This window comes from Pipistrellus kuhlii, unplaced genomic scaffold, assembly GCF_014108245.1.
Source record: "Pipistrellus kuhlii isolate mPipKuh1 unplaced genomic scaffold, mPipKuh1.p scaffold_m20_p_2, whole genome shotgun sequence".
Taxonomy (NCBI): domain Eukaryota; kingdom Metazoa; phylum Chordata; class Mammalia; order Chiroptera; family Vespertilionidae; genus Pipistrellus; species Pipistrellus kuhlii.
In genome coordinates this window covers 73,054,525-73,076,111 of record NW_023425515.1, presented here as the reverse complement: position 1 = coordinate 73,076,111, position 21,587 = coordinate 73,054,525, and the positions used below count along the sequence as shown (strand labels likewise).

The window sequence follows — 21,587 nt, the reverse complement described above, 5'->3', positions numbered from 1 at the left end:
AGTGATTAAGTGTTGGTCATAGTTCCATTCCCAGTCAGAGCACATGCCAGGTTGTGGGCTCCATTTCCAGAGTGGGGTGTGCAAGAGGCAGCCAATCAATGATTCTCGTCATTGATGTTTCTATCTCTCTCCCCCACTCCCTTCCTCTCTGAAATCAATAAAAATTGATACTTTTTGTTGAGCTTATGTATCTCATGAAAATATTTCATAGTAGTTGAAAATATTTTAAATACTTAAACATATTTTAACTGTTTGCTTAACAACCTCCTCTCAATTTAGTTGCTCATGTTATTCAATCAAAGCAGGGCAATGAACAGCCTAATTCAAAGAAAAAGCTGATAACATTATAGTTGGGGGAAAAATTTTTTAAATTCAATCATTTCTTTGACTTAGAAATGTTTAAATGTCTAATGTAGAATATTCATTGAACATGGGGCTTTCCTTTCCGGCATTCTCAAGACTATGAAACTTTCTCTAGGGGTGCAAAGCCTGTACCTGTACCTGGAATAACCTTAGGAGCAAATAGTAATTTTTGAATACTAATAACACTTGCAAGGCAAAGTCAGTTTTAAAAAGTGATTTAAGTAAATGTTTCTTTAATGCCTCTCTGTTGTCTACCAAATCAAGGGGAACCTCCTCACTCTGTATTACAAGGCCCCTGAATTCTGTTTGTGCAGCTTTGCCTCCTTATGCTCTGGTTCACACTCTGAGTTTGCTACCAACATATTTCTTCTCCGGTTCTCTTCCTGGCCGTTTTTCTACTGCCATGTTTTTTCACTTAGTGAAATTCTGTTTTTCAAGGTCTTCTCCATCCTACTTCCTCAGATAAGCCTCTTCCAAATCTTCTCCATCACCTCACTCTACGCTGGTGCCATTTCCCTTAGTTTTCATAATCTGGCATTTTCTTTCATAACCTGGTATTTTACCTATGGGTTTAACTTAACCCCTCTCCCCTAACACCACCACCCCCCCAGTCTCCCCACTTATGATAGAAGAGTCATGAGAATGCAATCATCTATTTCTCTCTTCCAAGCTATAAGCTTCCTGAGGGCAGAGACAACACATTTTATTTTATATTTACCTTTATTTCCTTATAACACCTAGAGGGTACACCTTGCACATCAGGTCACCAAGTAAATGTGAGAAATTGGATTTGTGATAGCTGAGAAAGTGAATGATGTAACTTTCCACTGATGTTTCTTAAGGCTTACTTCCTCCACGTTTATTATTTCAGAATGTTGACAGACAAACTCTGAGCTGTAACCCAAGACCTGGAAAGGTAAGCATAAGTTTCTTTTTCTTTTTTTTTTAATTTTAGAGAGGAAGAGAGTGGGAGGGAGAGAGAAAAATCAATGATGAGGGAGAATCATTGATCAGCAGCCTACTACACATCCCATACTGGTGATCAAGCCCATGACCCGGGCTTATGCCCTGACCAGTTCATAGGTCGATGCTCAACACTGAGCCATGCTGGCTGGGCAGCATAAGATTCTTGCATAGACTAATATATTGTATAATAGTAAAAATATGGTTACTTTTAGGCTTAAGGAGTTTTAAGTAAAGACTTTGAACTGACTTAGAAAAGGATTATTTTATCAAGGATTTAACATCTAAAGTCATGTCTACTTTATATACTCAGGATATTTTATTTCCTAGATTCTAGGACTTTTTACAATTTTAAATGCAATTTTTAAAGTTAGTTATTGTGCCTATTTTTATATGTTGCAGATGGTTATCTATGATCTCCACGGAAGTAATTATAAACAAGAGGTCTACTGTAATATTCTCGATGCTACAACCTGGACCTTTCCAAATGGGGTACTGATAAGAGTTGTAAGAGGCTGGTAAGAGATCTCTTAAAATTTTATAGCATTTTCCCCCCAAAATTAAATGTTTGGTTGCCATTTATACTTTTGTTGTTTTTGTTTAATTAAAGTTTCATTCCCTTTCCCCTTGTTTTTGACAGAATATTTTGAAACATTATTAGTGTTTTATATCTTAACTAGAGATCTGGTGCATGGGTTGACGCACTGGTGGAGCCCCTCAGCCTGACCTATGGGGATCAAGCTAAAACTGGTTCTCGACATCCCCTGAGGGGTACCGGATTGTGAGGGCTCCATCTGCTCTGATTCCTGGTGTGTTACCCAAGAACCACAGCTGCCAAGTCACTGCAGCTTGGCAGCTCCTGCGTTGAGCATCTGCGCCCTGGTAGTCATTGTGTGTCATAACTACCAGTCAGATGGTTGCTTAGGCTTTTATATACATAGATTGTTCTGTTTCCTGTGTCAGCAAATATAGGCTGTTCTTAGTCTTAAAGTCGGCAGTAAGTAGCAAGAGCTAATATATACGATATAACAATACCATTGTGTAACTGCATTATTTGCAGGACAGTCTTGGCAAGTTGAGCTGAAGGCTTCAGCTGAATTAAGCATAGTTTTGAAAATGAGTTTGAAGTTTATGGAATGCTAAGAATGTGAAAGCCATATATTTAGTCACTTGTGCAGCTGACCTGCTCGAAACATGAAGGATTCTTTGTATGTTGTGAAAATGAGGGGAGAACCTCATTTGTCCTTATGGACCATATTCCATGGATATGTCGAGCCAGCACTTCTGGGTATTTGAGTTACCCACTGGTTAGTAGTCATGCTGTAAGCATTATGTAGTGCCTGCTTCATGTAGTAAAATGGGACACAAGCGCTCTGTTAACCAGTTACAGAAAAATTAGAGTAGAAGTGGAATTTGGAATTGTTAAGCTACTGCTTTTATTATAAATTTGTAGCTCTGTTTGTACAAATCTATAAAGTTCATTTATACATTTTTACAGGGATAGGCATGGAATATAGTATTATGTTCAGGAAGTATTACTTTCAAGTTTATTTTTTCTTATATTGTTTGTATTTAAACTAGCATATATATCATTTCAAAAATAGGATTATATGCTAATAGTAGAGAATCACCCAGTTTTAAAATTGCAAATAAATAAGATGGTCTATGACTTTTCTTTTGCTTTGTGCCTCATTTCTTAGAAAATCAATTATAACTGATCATGCTTTTATGTTTTAAGCTGGATTTTATATGAGAAACCACATTTCCAAGGTCAGAAATGTGTGTTAGAAGAAGGAGAAAAGGTATTAAATCGTGACTGGATCCTTCAGAACAGAAAGAATCCACAGAGAAACTTTGTATTGGGTTCTATCAAACGTGTCATAAAGGTAAGAGACCTTTAAGTGAACTGTTGATTTCTTCTTTTATTTTGTTTTGTTTGTCATGGCCTTCCATTGTTTAGAAATGGTTGCCATAATCTGTGCTAATTTCATTGATCTTTGTTATCTATAATAGTAAAAACATAATATGCAGCACTAACCGGTTTGGCTCAGTGGATAGAGCGTCAGCCTGCGGACTCACGGGTCCCACATTCAATTCCGGTCAAGGGCATGTACCTTGGTTGCAGGCACATCCCCAGTTGGGGGTGTACAAGAGGCAGCTGATCGATGTTTCTCTCTCATCGATGTTTCTAACCCTCTATCCCTCTCCCTTCCTCTCTGTAATAAAAATAAAATATATGTTTTATTAAAAAGTATAATATGCAAATTGACCAAACAACCAAACAGCAGAATGACCATCTGGACGATCTTCCAGATGACCACACTGTGACACCCACTAGCACCAGACCAGCCAAGGCAGGTGTGATGCAGTTGGCCATCTCCCCATGATTGCCCTGCAGAAGGAAGATCAGTGGTGCCAGCAAGTGGGCAGGGCCTCCCTCTGCAGGGGCAATCTATTGTGGAGCCCTGGCCAGGTGGGGCTCCTTCTTCTAACACACATTTCTCCTCCTTCTAACACACATTTCTTTTTGGGGTAGTTGATTATGGGGATCCCAGACTGTGAGAGGGCACAGGCCAGGCTGAGGGACCCTCTCCCCTCCACCCAACTGCAAGAATTTTGTGCACTGGGCCTCTAATATTAATTATAATATTTCACATTATACATATTAAGTATTAAATGAATGTTAATTTAAAGTATTAATGGTAATCTGAGCCATAAAATCATACATGATGATATTTTTGTACTAGAGGCCCAGTGTATGAATTCATGCATTGTTGGGGTCCCTCAGCCTGGGAGCTGATCGGAGGGGCTGGCCTGTTTGGGGGAGGGACCATAGGAGGTTGGCCGGCCAGGGGGAGGGACCGTGGGAGGTTGGTTGTGGGAGCGCACCAAGCACCACAGGACAGCTCCTGTGCTAAGCGTCTGCCCCCCTGGTGGTCAGTTCGTGTCATAGCAACCAGCCAACCTGTCTTTTAGGGTTTTTTAATAGCAATAGAAACATATCATCAAGCATCTTTAGGAAAATAGTTGATATTTCCAAATATCTTACTTAGTATAGATTTCTTCTCCTTTGTGTAGTTCTGTGTGTGTGTGTGTGTATGAGAGAGAGAGGAAGATTGAGGAGGAGAGAAAGAAAGGGAGTGTTAGGAGAAGGAAGGATGGGGAGAGGAATAGAAAGTGCATTGCCTGCCGAAACTGGTTTGGCTCAGCGGTACAGTGTCGGTCTGCGGACTGAAAGATCCCAGGTTCGATTCCGATCAAGGGCATGTACATTGGTTGCGGTCACATCCCCTGGTTGATGTTTCTCTCTCATCGATGTTTCTAGCTCTCTATCTCTCTCCCTTCCACTCTCTGTAAAAAATCAATAAAATATATTTTAAAAATATTTTATTAAAAAAAAGTGCATTGCCTATTTTTATTTTCTATTTAGAAGATATTATTTCATACTAAGATGAGAAGCCTTTCCATATAAAACACATTTTGTGGGTAGCCCTGTGGTGGTTTGAGGAGTGATTTAGTGATCATGACAGATCTCAGATAAGGGAAGCAAGCTCCATGTTTCTTAAAGTTCCTTCAGCAGTAATGTAGCACATGATCTAGTTTAATTACTCCTATGGCACTCAAAAGACTTTTTTTTTTTTTTCAAATTATGGAGATTTCCTTTATATGCTTAAAATGGAAAATCAGATTATATGAATTGATGTTATTAAACTCTTGATAATTGTAGATAGCATACACAAAAACTCAAATTATCATAAAAGGGTATCTGCATATGTTATGTGTAATACTTTCTGTAAAATTATAACAAACCAGTGTCTACAAATATCTGTGTCAGCTTTTGGACCTAATACTGTGATGGGAATAGAAAAACAAGTGAGATACAGTCTCGTGCTTCAGGTTATTCAACGTCTAGGGAGAGACAGCAGAGTCACACAATCACATGATGTAAGAAGTTATTTGCAAGGCCCAAGGGTGCACAAAGCAGAGACACCTGCCTGGAGGAGGTGGCACTAGATTGGAATCTTGAGAGAGTAAACAAGAGTGGGGCAGCAGAGGAAATGTGAGCGAGTCCTGGCAGGGTGTTGGTGGTGCTGCAAGGAGATCGATGGTCTGGCATAAAGGACAGTGTTCCCTCTATTTGGCTCGCTTAATTGGCTGACTCACTAAAATTCTTTGAAATGAATAATGAGTTTGTAGGTGGAATCGTCTAAGATTTAAATAACAAGGTTTTGTGCCCTCCTTGTGAGTGTCAGGCACCATGCCAGGCCTGGTGAGGAAAAAAAGATGAATAAGATGTAAGCAGCTACCTCTTCGCCCACTCCACCCAATCAGACAATAATAAAATCAAACAAAAAAGCAGTTTGTTAAGAATGTCTATAAAGTGTTATTTGCACATCTGTCATTTGCTTAGAATATATTATAAGAAAGAATAAGTCATGCTTGCATTTTTTCCTTTTTCCATTGTTTGTTTTTGGAATCTTATTTAAATTGTGGTGTTAGTGCCCACATATCTTAAACAGGCTAGCAACTTTCAGTGAGGAAGGAAAATAAAACTATTGAGCATTGAATGGAAAAGGCATTAGCATTGTTCTAAGTATTTAACAAAGAAAGAATTGAGCATCAAACTGCTTCCTTTCTCCAACAGTGTCAAAATGCTGGTTATGGATAACATTACTTTCATGGTGGCCATTCCAAATTCACCGAGGCCTACACCAATTTATCTTGCTTCATCATTTTTTAGTTGCTGTACTCAAAACAGTTAAAACTTTAATGTTCTTTAAAGATAATGCTTCCAATGGTGTTTTTCACTTAGCTGCGATTAGATTAGCAGGTGCCATCCATTATTGTGGAATCTGCTCTAGCATCATCGCTGACCCAGTGTAAATATCTGGGGATGGGATAGTGCAGTGAGTCTTGAGTCAAGTGCTTTCTTTTCTCAAGTAGAAGATATGAATATTAGAACTTGTACTGTGTTTACCATGCACTTAATTTTTTTTTAAGGAATGACATTTTTCTTATGGTCAAAAGTGTCCTCATTAATGAGCCAAGAGAGATGTTGGATCAGTGACTGAAGGTATTTATATGAGGTGGAGACAAGTACATTTTCTTATTGTTCTTTTTTACACTCCAATTCATTCCCATTCTTTCTCTCCTGTAGCTTTGTCTCTCTTCCAACTAATTGCTTGAATAGTCTAAGCTGGCAAATTTCACCAAAATATATTTGTAAAGTATATCATGGCTAGAAAAGTCTGGAAGGAAGCCATGTAAATGTCTTTTACTGAGAGTGCACTGTTTATTGTTGCTAGGCGACTACAAAGCACCCTTCCCGTCGCTAGTGTTTACTACCTTTGACCAGAATTATGTAAGTCTTGCAGAAGACTTTATTTCTTGAGTAGACACCATAAAGAAGGTAGGACTTAGTGAAATATTTTTCAAGCAAATGGAGAAAAAAAAATTATCTTCTATTAAAGATAGTTGAGAGCTTAAGCGTTCTTATTTTTATTTATTTATTTTTTAGCCATTGTCATGCATGTTCCATTATGCTGTTTCCTTCTGTGTGTGGTGGACTTGAATGCCTTTAGCTTTTTCCCTTTTAAAGTGCACCACCCAAACATTGTTTGTTCAACACAATGCAGAGGAAGCGTGTTTGTGTGAGACACTTGGTTATATGCTCTGTTCCTGCCCCTCAGACCCCGGGGGAACATGAGTATGGCATGTTCCTAGAACTCTATTATTCACAGCAAACAAAAGAGCCTTAAAGATTGACAGGTGACTGTTCTGACATTTATGACTGTTTTTGAAATGAAACTTTAGAAGAAAATAAATTTTTATACTTTAATGACTTTTTACTGTATTGCATTTTAGAACTTTCTGAAAATAAAATGTATCAATTTGCTTGCTTTCACAGAGGGATAATTAATAATGATAAGAGAGCTCAGTTTGGAGAAAAGTTAAAAAATTAGAAAATTACAGTTTTAAAATTGCAAAATTGATTATGATTTTTAAAAAAATACAGTTGTTCGGGCCAGTAAATGTCACTTCTGATTGATTGTCACTGCATTTACATATTTTATTAAAGCATAGTCATCATTTGAATTTCACAATGTCCTAGATGAGAATTTTGCTGCTGAGACTTAAATTGTAGAACCAAACACCCACGACTGAGATAGACTGTGTGTTCAAAAGAAGCACATCTGTACTTTCAGGAAGAGAAAAATAATTGTGGTTTTGATTCCCTAAGAAAAGTTGAGGTCATTTGCTAAGTTTATTATTATTTTTTTAATATATTTTATTGATTTTTTTACAGAGAGGAAGGGAAAGAGAAAGAGAGTTAGAAACGTCGATGAGAGAGAAACATCAACCAGCTGCCTCTTGCACACCCCCTACCGGGTATGTGCCCACAACCAATGTACATGCCCTTGATCGGAATCGAACCTGGGACCTTTCAGTCCGCAGACCAATGCTCTACCACTGAGCCAAACCGGTTTTGGCCATTTGCTAAGTTTAGAGAGACCAGAGAGGGAGTGGAGAGAGCATGGAGACCAGTATGACTGAAGAGTTATGGAGATTAGTATAGATTGCTAGGTTGCTACAGTATTATGGAAAGGGAAACTAATATAAATTTGATGTGCTTGGGTCTTGAGCCAAGGAGTGTCATGAGGAAAGTGGTGTTCTAACAAGCCCAGCTGTATAAAGAGTGGCTGGTACTTGACTGGTGGTGTAGGCCCATAATCAAAGTCTTACCCTTGATGAAGGACTTTGACCATGGGAATAGATAAGAGGAAACACAAGTGAAATTTTAAGGAAGGTCTGACAGGAATGGTGACAGTGCATGTGTGATGGAATGTAGGGTCAAATTTCATAATGCCTTTCTTCTTCAAATCAACCTGTACTAAAGAAAAGAAAATGCCACAAGTAGAAAAACAGATTTTCTTTACCCTCACCTCTAATTCCTACCTCTTTTGTCATTGTAAATTAAATAACACACTGAGGTGTAGTGCCTCTCTGCTATTTATTTTTTACGAGATCGGGCGCTTTCAGGGTGATATGGCCGTAGACTGCTATTTATTTTTTAATGTTGCTCATGAGATCAGCTTTTATTTAACCTTTCCTCCCTGTGATTCTCTTGTGCTTCTAAGAAGGAAGGCTTACAGGTGTTTGGCACTCAGATAGTTTGCTGTCTCTGAGCATTGCTTACCGGAACAAGACTTCTAAAAACAAAGCAGAAAATACTGGAATAATACTTTCTCAACCAATAATATTTATAATTTTTATCATATCTGCATAACTATGTAGAAAAATTTATTGGTTGCCAGTTAGGAGGGGATTGGGAAGATGGGTGAAAAAAATGATAAGAAGGACAAATTGGCAGTTACAGAATAGTCATCGGGATGTAAAGTACATCATAGGGAATATAATAAAAAATATTGTAATATCTACGTATGGTGTCATGTGGATACTAGACTTATTGGGGGGATCAGTTCATAAATTATAAAAATGTTTAACCATTATGCTGTACACTCGAAACTAATATAAAATAACTAGAAGCCTGGTGCATGAAATTCGTGCATGGAGGAGTGTGTCCCTTAGCCCAGCCTGCACTGTCTCCAATGTCAAACATCCCTCTCACAATACAGGACTGCTGGCTCCCAACCACTCACCTGCCTGATTGCCCCTAACTGCTCCCCTGCCAGCCTGACAGCCCCTAACTGCCTTCCCCTGCAGGCCCAGTCACCCCCAACTGCCCTCCCCTGCTTGCCCAGTCACCCCAGCTGCCCTCCCTTGCCAGCCTGGTCGCCCCTAACTGCCCTCCCCTGCAGGCCTGGTTGGCCCTAACTGCCCTCCCCTGCAGGCCTGGTCGCCCCTAACTGCCCTCCCCTGCAGGCCTGGTTGCCCCTAACTGCCCTTTCCTGCCAGCCATCTTGTGGCAGCCATCTTGTGTCCACATAAGGGCAGTCATCTTTGACTAAATGGATGTGGCCATCTTGTGTGTTGGAATGATGGTCAATTTGCATATTACCCTCTTATTAGATAGGATATTGAATGAATGTAAACTATACTTGAACATGTAATTTTTTTTTCAAAATGAAAAATTTATTTTAAAAAACTGGTATGGAGAAACAGTATTTATTTTATGTTGCCCTGTGAAGAAATTTAACTGAGCAATAAGAATAATTGTGACTGCATGTCCATGGTGCTGAGAATACTGGACTGTGTGTTTCTTAGATGATTTCAAAACCAATTTTTTTCCAGGATTGCAGTATTCCAGAGATAGAACTTTGCCTACAGTCTGACCCACCATGTTGTCCCGTCTGCATACAGCGAGCGGTCCCTAATTTAGAAGAGCTGAATATCCCCAAATATGTGTCCTTCACTGTGAAGTCAGGAGTGTACGTATCCGTTTCTCTTTATTCCAATGATTGATGGCCACCAAAGTTAACTTTTTGTTTCATATTGCAGTAGGTGACACACATATTTATGAAATGTAAGTTAATTTCCTTTGTGCCCCTGGATACCTAAGAAAGACTTCTGCAGGGACAAAACAGATTCTCTGTCTTTGGCTCACAGTCTCACACATCATTCTCGTTCGATGCATCCATCTCTTTTTCTCCACCAACTTTTAGGGCTTAGAAATAAAAGTGTATTGGCCTAAAATTCTGCAGCCTGAACTATTTCTGGAGCGTCTCAGTGCTAGTAGTTGCTGAGTGCCTCTGCAGTGCCAGGGACATGGTACCTTTTGTTTATTACTCCTCTATGCCTTCAAGGCAGGTGGAGCTGTGCTCATCCTATATAATAAAGAGCTAATATGCAAATGGCCGTCACGCCCTTGCACCCTCATGCCCTCGCGCCGGGGCCAGGGGACCTGAAGCTGCGCCCCCCACCCAGTGGGGCTTGATGGAGGACCTGAGGCTGTGCCCTCCTCCCTGCTGGGCTTGATGGGGGTGGAGGCAGCCAGGTCTAGGTCTCGCACGATTTTTGAGGTGCGCACATGGGTGGGCAGAGACATAACTCTAGGTTCCGCAGTGCACCCCAGACTCTGACAGGAGGGAGATTTTCATTTACATTTTACTAATTTTCTTTCATCTCTGACACTTCAGGAGTGTGGGTCTGAGTTTAGTCTTATTTCAAAAATTCTGGGATGCCTGTTTTAACATGGATCTCTCTTATTTCATTCACTGTTTCATCTGCTTTGACGATGGTGATGTAGAATTTTGGGTTCATTGTAGGACGTCTTTCTTCATCTTCCCCAACCATGGATTAGAACTCTTGGGCAGACCCAGTAATTAACCCTATTCATGAGCAATATCTGTAATTATCAAATTTAGGTGGAAGCTAGATGAGTCTTTGAGGAATCTTATTCACATACTGTTCCTGAGGCAGCCAATAGAACTGATAACTGGTTCTAAAAATGTAGGTCGAAGTTGTAAGATGCCTAGTGGAATCCCTACCTGAGATTGCTCCAATTTTCAAAAGAATGGAACATAGTGGTATAATATTGATTCTTATTTTCTGCTTGACTTGAAGTATGGGAAATTTTTAATGCTTGGAAAACATATGATATACTTACTATAGAATCAGTAATGCTGAATGTAAGTACTTTATAGTTAACATGTTAACTTGTTGTTTCTTGCTTGGCACAGTCACTTTGAGTGAGTTTTATTAGCATAATTCCATGATGGGTTTTTATTTTGTTTTTACGTAGCCCTTTTTATTTTTAACTTTTACATAGCCAGACTATTCCTGTTATGCTTTAACCAATCATTCCTTCCTTTTTAGTTGGCTTGCCTACCCAGATACTAATTTCAAGGGGCAACCTACAATTTTGGAGGAAGGCCGTGGACTCTTTGAGATTTCTGCAGCAGAAATGAAATCATTGAAACCACTTCAAATGGTAAGCAAATGTAAAAGGAAACATTTTTTTCAAATACCCTTAAATCCAAAATTAAATGGCTCTGATGATTGCTCTTGCATCTCAATCCTGAGAAATGAACATAAATACTACCTGAGTCAACAAATGATAAATTCATTATTTTTCTGTTTCTTTATATTGTAGAGAATATCCATGTGAGAAATTTTGTTTTTTTTCCAGAAGACAGACATCTAATTTATTATGTGCTAAGGTTAAATAGTACATATAATCCTATCTAATAAAAAAATAATATGTAAATTGACTGTACCTCCGTTACACCTGCAAGTCATGCCCACCAGCCAATTAGGAGCGAGTGTGCAAATTAACCCAACCAAGATGGCAGCCAGCCATGGAGCAAGCAGGAGGCTTGGGTTTTCCCAGCAATGGAGGAAGCCAAACTTCCTGGCCTGCCTTCGCCTCTACTCAAGGCTACAAAGTTTCAATTATAGAAGATAAATAAATCCCAGATCCCAGGGCCTCCACTTGGGTCACCAGGGGGCGTGGCTGGCCTGCAAACCACAACAAGCCCCTCGCCCAGGCCACCCCATGCCCCAAGGGAACCACCACCCTGATCCGGGACACCCTTCAAGGCAAACCAGCCGGCCCCCACCCATGCACCTGGCCTCTATCCTATCCTGTCTAATAAAAGAGTAATATGCAGATTGACCATCACTCCAATACACAAGATCAAGATAGCTTCCCCCATGTGGTCAAAGATCCTGCCCCTATGTGGACACAAGATGGCCACCACAAAAGGGACAGCAGGGGAGGACAGTTGGGAGGGACCAGGCCTTCAAGGGAGGGCAGTTGGGGGAGATCAAGCCTGCAGGGGAGGGCAGTTAGGGGTGACCAGGCTGGCAGAGGAGGGAAGTTGGGGGTGACCAGACCTGCAGAGAAGGGTAGTTAGGGATGACCAGGCCTGCAGGGGAGGGCAGTTAGGGGCAAATAGGTGGGCAGGGGAGCAGTTAGGCATCAATCAGGCTGGAAGGGGAGTGGTTAGGGGGTGATCAGGCAGAAGCAGTTAGGGGCAATCAGGCAGGCAAGCAGGTGAGCAGTTGGGAGCCAGCAGTCCTGGATTGTGAGAGGGATGTTTGGCTGCCTGTTTAGGCCCAATCCTACCAGCCGACATCCCTTGAGGGGTCCCAGATTGGAGAGGGTTAGGCTGAGAGACACATCCCTATGCATGAAATTTCATGCACCACGCCTCTAGTTTCCTTAAAAATGTTCTGTGAAATTTTTGACTACTTAATAAAGTTTTGAATTTGCTTTTTTATGCTTATTATAAATTACTTATAAATTATACTCTTCAATTGTAGAAATGCATGCTAAGCTCAGCATTAGTAATAAATGATCAGTCTGTCAGTGGTGGCTTTCTTAAAGATAAATACCTTCGGTGTTTATTTGTTTTCTTGCAAACATTTTTATTTGAGGTGCAAAGTATTAATTAAATGTACCTGTATGATAAAAGCATATTTGATTGTTTTGAGTCTTTTTAAAAAATTACGACCAAACTACAAAATTTTAAGAAATATTATAATGAGGGATAGCATTAGAAACAAGTAGATTGTAGAATTAGTTGTGTGTTGTTTTGTTGTGGGTTTTATTTTGTATGAACAGAAAGGTACTTTTTATGCTCTATAACAAGCATGTCAAACTCAGAGGCTAACGGGTGAAATAAAGGAGGGATGCGGCCCATGGGCCATGAGTTTGACATACTTGCTTTATTACCTCAAGGCCAAAAAGATATTAAATGTGATAAAAAAAAATAAAATAAAAAAAAAGTATTGACAGAACATGGAAGAGGAAGTGCTCTCTCTTAATTTAAAAGCTCAAGCAATTATAGAGGAGACTTTTAGTAGTAAGTGTTTTAGAAATTTCTTCTGCCAAATGAGGTTTTTAAATCTACAATTCCACTCTTATTTTTGGATTTGGGATTAAATCTTTAATTGCTCATGTGTGCTTAAGAACTAAAGTTCTGTTTTCTTTTTTGTAGTTATTGTAATCTGAAAAGTATAATACATACATGTTTTTTTTTAAATCTCAGGGAGGGCCGAAACGGGTATGGCTCAGTGGATGGAGCTTCGGCCTGCGGACTCAGAGGTCCCAGGTTCGATTCCGGTCAAGGGCGTGTACCTTGGTTGCGGGCACATCCCCAGTGGGGGGGTGTAGGAGGCAGCTGGTCGATGTTTCTCTCTCATCGATGTTTCTAGCTTTCTATCCCTCTCCCTTCCTATCTGTAAAAAATAATAATAATAATAATAATATATATATATATATATATATATATATATATATATATATATATATAATTTTTTTTTTTTAAATCTCAGGGAGGAAGGGGAAGAGAGAGAGAGATCAATGATGAGAGAGAATCATTGACTGGCTGCCTCCTGCACATCCCACACCGGGAATCGAGCCCACAAACCAAGTATTTGCCCTGACTGGGAATGGAACCATGACATCCTGGTTCATAAGTCATTGCTCAACCACTAAGCCATACTGGCCAGGCTGGAAAGGATCTTTTAATATCTCCTGCCCCATCTACATTGATGAAGAGAAGTCTGGCTTGATTTTAACTATTGAAGAGTTCTGTTCTTATAATTTTAAATTTACCACAACTTAAATTTAACTGATACATAATCTTCACTAATCAGATGTTTATATAACCTATATATGCATGTCACGCAGTTACTTTTAAATGTTTTAAATGTTTATATATTTAACAAGGAATTTTCTTATTATCTTAAGGGTGGACTGAAAGTGGAAATGCCCATGAACTTAAAGGTAAGTTTGGAACAGGCTTTTGTAGTAGCTAAAAAAAGATTGAGTATTAATTTTTTGTGTAATTTGGACTGTTAAAATAGAAAACAATTACCTGAATATATGTTAACAATGCCCAGCTTGTGAATATTGGGGTAGGGGTTAGGTCTGTACTGAAAACGCAGTCAAACCCAGTAAGCACCTACTGACAAATGGAAAGGTGGTCAGTTTGATTTTGGTCTGGGGTGGGGCATAGGTGGCAGATAGACATTCAGGTGGAGATACCTAGCAGGCCTTTGGGTGATGCCCAAGGAGAACTAGGATGGTTAGAGGGTGTGGAGAGCTCTGTCAGGTAGACGGCAGTTTGTAGATCATGAGTGTTTAAAGGGGAAGGAGAGAGGCGATGAAAATTAGAGTGGTGGCGGTGCCACGATTAAGCACATTTTGGGAAAGAAAGGAAGAAATAGAATTATAAAATGCGTCTAAGGAGAGGTCAGAAGATAAAAGTGCAGTGAGGCCGACACCGGTTTGGCTCAGTGGATAAAGGGTCGGCTTGGGGACTGAAGGGTCCCGGGTTCGATTCCGGTCAAGGGCATGTACCTTGGTTGCGGGCATATCCCCAGTAGGGTGTGTGCAGGAGGCAGCTGATAGATGACTCTCTCTCATCGATGTTTCTAACTCTCTATCTCTCTCCCTTCCTCTCTATACAAAATCAATAAAATATATATTTTAAAAATAAATAAATAAAGTGCAGTGAGAAAAGCTGCCAGTAGGCCTCTGTGTAATGAGGGCCTGGCACCTCCAGGGGCAGGGGTGGCAGTGACTTACCCATTCTCCTTGCCTCCACACAGACACACAGCATCCAAACCTCTTATTGGGGCTTCCTAATTTGTGGAATTGATTACCATTCTCTCTAGACAGAGTCTTTTGGAACTCAATATCTAAAGGTGTCTAATACATTTTGGCTGTATGACAGAATCACACATATCTGAGTTAAAAAAAAAAAAAATACTTACGCCTGGGTTCCACTTACAAAGGTACTGTTTTGGTCCTGGGTGCGGTTATATTTTTCAGAGCTTCCCCAGTGACTCTTAACTTTTAACCAAAGTTTCAGACCGGGGACCTGGTAAATGCAGAATTGGCTGGGACCCTCCTCAGTAGCTCCTGTCGCAGTCTCCCAGCTTGCTGAGTCAGAACTTAGGTGCAGCAGGCTGGGTCTCCCTTGGACGTTGCAGTCTGGCAGGTTGTAGGGGTGTATGAATGGAATGGCTATCATAGACAGTCAGAGTTTTCACGGTGTTAGATGTTAGTTATGGCTTACTCATCATAGGATTACCGCTTCTTATTTTGGGTGTGTTCGGCATATGTATTCAACCCAAATAAAACTTCATTACTTCATTAAATCAGCACCTGGTGAAGCCTTAACGGGTAGAAAACTGCAGGAGCAGTGCTACATGTTTACTTCAATCTGTATAATTTTATCAGTTTTTTAAAAAGCTGTATATAACCCATAGGCATGACAATAGGGTGGTAAAGGCTTTGGGAGGAGTAGAGGGCAATAGGGGATAAAAAAAAAAGGGGGATATATCTAATACTTTCAACAATAAAGATTTATAAAAAAGAAAACAATAAGAGCTATCACTTGCTGGTTCGCTGTGTTTAAGCATGGGATATTACTTGCCAAGTTGTGCACAGATTTATGCCATTGGCCACAAAAAGGACCAAGTGATAGTATGTGGGTAGACTAGCGCTGTTATCACTTCCACATACTAAGGGCAGCTCATACTTGAGAATAAAGAGCATCAAAATGGTGGGAAAGAAAATCTTTTTTTTATTTTTAGCAAGTTTTATACTTAGACTCAAGAATTTACCTGTCTCGCTCTTCTCGTCAAATAGTAATGACCATAGAAGCAGCGTTATAAGAAACAGCATATGTTTTCTCAAATCCATACATAATTTATTATTATGCCCTAGAACCTCAAGAGAGTTTTTATTTCTTACAGGGGAAATTCCATAAGTATAAGAAAGGTTTGTACTAAATTCTAACCACAGGAATAAACTTAGAAAGGTAATTCAAGAACAAGCTATAAGAGAGTTTATCCTATGAGAGGGTCCTCGGACTTGGGTAACCAAAACAATGGGATCAGACTTGAATATATTAATATAAGAGACCTATACTATTAAGATATTTTATCATTGTGGTGCTAAAGACTCATTTATGCCTTGTGACTGTCAGACAGTGTGCTCTAGGTAAATATATATTAATGAGAGAAAAAAAGAACGTGATCCTTATTGATGGTGTTGTCTTTAGTGTGTATCTATTCTAAAATATGAGCATGTTAAGTACTTTTCTTTCATATTTTTCAGGTTATTATTTATGAAGAACCTCACTTCCATGGACAGGCCAAAGAGTTTGGTGAACATATAGATTCTATCCCTAATTTTTTAAAAAATGAGGACTTTCATGGAATTGGATCTATTCGTGTCATCGGTGGAGTGTGAGTGTCATATTTTCAATAGTTGATTTAGTCTATTTATGAAGGTCAGTACAGAAAATGTGCTAAGCAGAGCAAAAAATACCTGTCTTAGTTTGAAGATATAAATTCCTTTGATAATATGGGAAATAAAAAATAATAGCTACTAATAGCTTCCTATGAACTCTTAACATTAAGATTTTGAGGTAGATTAAATATAGAAAATAGTTTCTAAAACTTCAGCACTTAGTGTTACTAATCACAATATAGAAATAAGAATTGCAAATAAAATTATTTTCTTACACATTATGAACATGGATGAGAGCCCTTGGTTTTTTTGTTTGTTTTAAATATTTTTATTGATTTCTGAGAGGAAGGAAAAGGGAGAAAAGGATTGAAACATCAAAGATGAGAGAGAATCATTGATTGGCTGCCTCCTACACACCCCACACTGGGAATCAAGCCCACAACCCAGGCATATGCCCTGATGGGGAATCCAACCATGACCTCCTGGTTCATAGGTTGACGCTCAAACACTGAGCAATACCGGCCAGGTATAAAGTATTTTTAGTGAATAATCTGTCCTATAGCTTCCTGATACACTCTGATCTCATAGGGTCAACGCAACACAAAATAGAAAAAAATCTCTTCTGTTGATCTTAGTTGACTCTATGCTGAGGACATTGACAGTGAGCCCTCCCTCACTGGGAGAAGTAACCTGGTTGTTGTTTCAAAGTAAGGCATTTTGATATTGTTAACCTGTGGCCCTGAACTGTATTTGGAAGCCCCCAAAGGGCTCCTAAGTATAAACCCAAGTGTAGCCAAGATTGTGCTCAGTCTCAGTCAGTAGTTACTGGGGCAGGAGCCCCAGGAAATCTGTGGCCCCACTGGGCTTTGCCCTCTGTGTTTGTATCCTGGCAGGTAAAATCAGGGAGAAGCAGCTTTCGCCATTGTCAGCCCAGTACTGATCCCTTCAAATACTTCCTGATAGCCTCTCTGTTGATATGTTGGTCTATTTGGAATGTTGGTTTGTTTTAATTTAAGCCTTGGTACCTCTTGATACTTGAGCTAACATTGTATAACTTATTCAGGATACTCTAGCAGAAGATGCTATTAAAATACTTTATTCATAGAAATTAAATGATTTATATAAGATCACTCAAGCATCTATATTTTAGAGACTTAGGATTTGCTATTTCCCAAAAAAAAATCAAGCGATGGCCATACCAACCAAGTTGGAATTATAAGAGACTATGCAATATGCTAGATAGGTGGGTCATATCCATAATTGATCTGACATTTTGGTAATCATCTATTTTTTTGTTTTGTTTTGGTAAATATATTTATTTTCATAAAAATTTATTTTTTTCTTTCAATTTTATTTTGTAATTATTTTTGAATTTTAAATTTTTATCAGGGGCTTGAAGAACAAATATGCTTTGGACAAACACATTTCTGTTGTGTTGTATTTGTTTGTGGTGTTCTCTGATTTGTGAGCACACATGCTTCTTGTTAATCCTTTGCTAAATATCTTTGCCTTTTCTTCCCTCTGGAATCCAAATATTGTTCCCATTAACTAGATTGTGATTTTCATTGTGCTTTTCTACAATTATTTTATAAAATCTCAAAATTTTATGGCTCACAATACAGCATACACACTTTCATTTTTAGATGGCAACTGCAGAGAAAAATGTGATGTCCCCATTGAGAGAGAAACAGCTAACTTCATTATTTTTTCTGCATTTCTACCATTTTTCACTTTTGTCAGCTGTTTATGAGCTCTTCCTCATCTCTCTCCCATCTTGAGGAATCTGGGGAAAGTGAGGTTGATTTTTTTTTAATTTTTCTCAGATAACTTCTACATTTTAATATCTTAGTTGGATATTATATTATTAATATTTATTTAATATTAATTAATTTGAATCTTTTTTAAATCTACTCAGAAAAACTGGGCAGGAGATTTTCAACTGTTATTATATGAAAATTTACTGACCTATTCTTTAATATTATGGTCCTCTGTACCTTTTATTCTTTTTCCCATTAAATGTATTAAAAGCTTGCTTTGAGTAGCCTCATTTATATAAAAGAAAGCTTAGAAATTGAAAGTTTTCTTATAAGATTTATTTTCGCATAATAGCTTAAGAATAAAGAAATGCTAGTTTGTGTACACATTACAAATATATTAAGATGTATAAGACATGTTTATTCCAACTACTGTGCTCCCCTTCCCCTGTGTACGCACACCTGTGGCACCAAGTGGGGAAGGATTCTTGGCTGCTGAGCGGCTCCTATAGTCTGCGCCCTGTGGAAACAGTTCTGTGGAGTATTTTTATATCTTCACAACGATAGTAGGGGCGGAGAAAGGAAACTAACAGCAGTAGCCTTACCAGGCTTCAGTTTGTCAGACTCCAGAATTCAGAAGTCCCCAACCCAGGAGCCCAAAATAGTCATCCTTGGCATTGCCAGGGGAGTGGATTCCACTCTGGGCGCACAGTGTGACTGAAGGGAGGGTTTAAGCGCGTCAACACACACTGTGACCCGTCTTTGTCCACACTGCATGAGCTACTCCGGTTACTCTGTAAAATGTAAGTTCCATAGAGGAGCTTCATGCCTGATGGTGTTTATCAGTGTAGAAGGCAAGAAGCCCGTGTCCTTGAAACGTACTGATAAAATGGCGGGAGCAACGCTTCCCACCGTAAACGCCTGCAGAAGTCTCGGCATGCTCGAAGGCCACCAAGGCTAATACCAGCTCGGTCGCACTCCCCAGCTTCTCTTTGCCAAACCCCATGTAATGTGTTTTAGATCTGAAGCCTGGTGAGAGGCTCCTTTGATCTGAACCTAAATGAATGTTTAACACGGCAATCATGCTGTCATTCCGGAGGGCTTCATCAGTACAGCGGGGGTGGCTATCTTTGCATCTCAGTGTGGGTTTGTAACTTGTCTCATTGCCTATTTGTGCTTTCCATTACTTTTTACTTGGCAAACTGTTCTCCAGCCATTTGGAGATGTGGTTTCAGGCCACACCACATGCATTAATGAGCACTGCTTTGTTGTAATTCTGCAACAGTTAACCTTTTTGGGGAAAGAGACTGCAAACTATAAAAATTATTGATCCATGAAGAGTATACCATTTGTCTTTGTAAACGGTAACAAAACAAATGTGTTGCTTTTTAAGACACTGTGATGTACAATGGGGTGCTTTATCGTGGTTTTTTTTCATTGCATTCTGACGGCAGTTTTATTAATGGCTCAGTTGGTGTCCTCTGTATTTCTAGGTGGGTTGCCTATGAAAAAGAACATTTTAAAGGCCAACAATTCTTGCTTGAAGAAGGAGATTTTGAAGACAGAAATGCTTATGGGGCATTGAGCGGCCCCATTTTGTCTTTCCGGTACTTGCAAGCTGTGAGTTAGCTCCCAATTTCTTAATTTTTCTCTTTATTTTTTCGTAAAAATTGGACATGACCTCTGATACAACATAAGGTTTTAACACCTTTCTAACACCTGAGGATACTAAACTGAACTGCTTATGTGATTACCTGTTTTTTGTTTGTTTTTTAATTGAATTTATTGGGATGACATCCTATCGAATAAAAGAGTAATATGCAAATTAACTGTCACTCCATCACAAAGATGGTGGCGCCCAGTCCCCTCAGCTTCACCACAGGAGTGTTCGGGCCTGTAGGCCGGGCTGGGGGTCTTGGGGATCAAGCGGCGAGGCCAGGTCCGCCCCCTCCAGTGGCAGATCCTGTTGCTGAACTGTCCGGGCCTGTCAGCCTGGCCGGGGGCCGCAGGAGTATTGTAAAAGCAAAGGTGAGAGACATAAGTAAAATCAGAGTGTGTAGGGAAAATTAAAGGGAAAATATTCTAAAACTTCCAGGAAATCTCCACCAATGAAGCAAAGAAAAAAAAGCCTCTATTATTCTGTGAGCAACAAACCAAACTGGTTGGGGTCTCAAATTGCTCATATGATTGCAAAGACAGACAGAAACTCCCAGATTCAAGAGGGCTCCCCCAAAGGCTCCCAGATTGGAGAGGGTGCAGGTCTGGCTGAAGGACCCACTCCCCGTGCACAAATCTTCATGCACCAGGCCCCTAGTTGGTTAATAAAATTATAGGTACAATTCTATAATACATCGTCTGTGTTTTGTGTGTTCACCACCCCAAGTCAAGTCTCCTTTCATTATCATTTATCCTCCCCTTTACCTTCTTCTACCTTCCCGCTTGCCTGTTTTCTTACTACCATGATTATTTCAGAATATTTGTATTTACTTTTCACCTAATGATTCCACATTTTTTAAATATATTTTATTGATTTTTTTTTTTTACAGAGAGGGATTGAACCTGGGGCCATTCAGTCCATAGGCCAACGCTCTGCCCACTGAGCCAAACTGGTTAGGGTTTAAAAGTACTCTTCTGAACCACCCTCCTAGTTTTGACCTTCCCTGCATTTTTCCTGAAACCTACCAAATATACAATATCTGATCTAGCTGCCATCAATATGGTGCCCCTTCCGGGCAGAGTTCTAACTCTAAGCCAACTCCGATCACCTGGAGCTCAACCTCCAGGGTCATGTGTACAAAGCATGGCATGAAATATTTAAAGAAACCCTCCTCCCAAAGAAAAACATTTTAACTGTCTTGCTCTGGAGGTGACTGCAACAGGCACTCAGAGTGACGAGTCCCGAGTAAGCCCACGAGGTCCCAAGGTCACCGTCACCACTTTGTTAGGCACCGTTAAGTAACTGCGAAGTCACACTGCTTTAAATGGGGCTTTACAGCTCGAGAAGAATGAGTAATGATGGAATGACCTCAACTCTGTATTCCACTTTATTTTTTCAAAGCACTTACACCCATTGAAAAATCTGGATAGTTTATTAGTCTCTCAGATACAGTACTCCTGCTGCTAGAAAAGACAAATGAGCAGCTGCCACAGGACCAAACACAGCCTTAGGATCAGTAATTTGATTATTTTTAATTTCCATAAAATCCCTCAGCTGACTGGACCCGAGAGCTTTTGCGCTACAAGCCCGGTGGACGGGGTGACATGGGACACCAGTGGAGATTGAGCATATTCATTACTTTAGGAGAAAGACCTCCGCTGCATTCCACTGGGCTCCA

The 21,587-nt window shown here is 39.7% G+C and overlaps 1 protein-coding gene across 2 annotated transcripts in view; it reads left to right on the top strand.

The window, feature by feature from the left end:
• CRYBG3 (crystallin beta-gamma domain containing 3) overlaps positions 1–21,587 on the top strand; it is a 122,806-nt gene that overhangs the window by 53,891 nt on the left and 47,328 nt on the right. For both annotated transcript variants that reach the window (XM_036444614.2, XM_036444615.2), the window contains exons 5-12: positions 1,235–1,279; positions 1,729–1,844; positions 3,065–3,212; positions 9,580–9,716; positions 11,104–11,218; positions 13,985–14,020; positions 16,364–16,494; positions 19,746–19,872. In XM_036444614.2, coding sequence (XP_036300507.1) covers positions 1,235–1,279; positions 1,729–1,844; positions 3,065–3,212; positions 9,580–9,716; positions 11,104–11,218; positions 13,985–14,020; positions 16,364–16,494; positions 19,746–19,872 — 855 coding nt within the window. The remainder of the gene's footprint in view (positions 1–1,234; positions 1,280–1,728; positions 1,845–3,064; positions 3,213–9,579; positions 9,717–11,103; positions 11,219–13,984; positions 14,021–16,363; positions 16,495–19,745; positions 19,873–21,587) is intronic.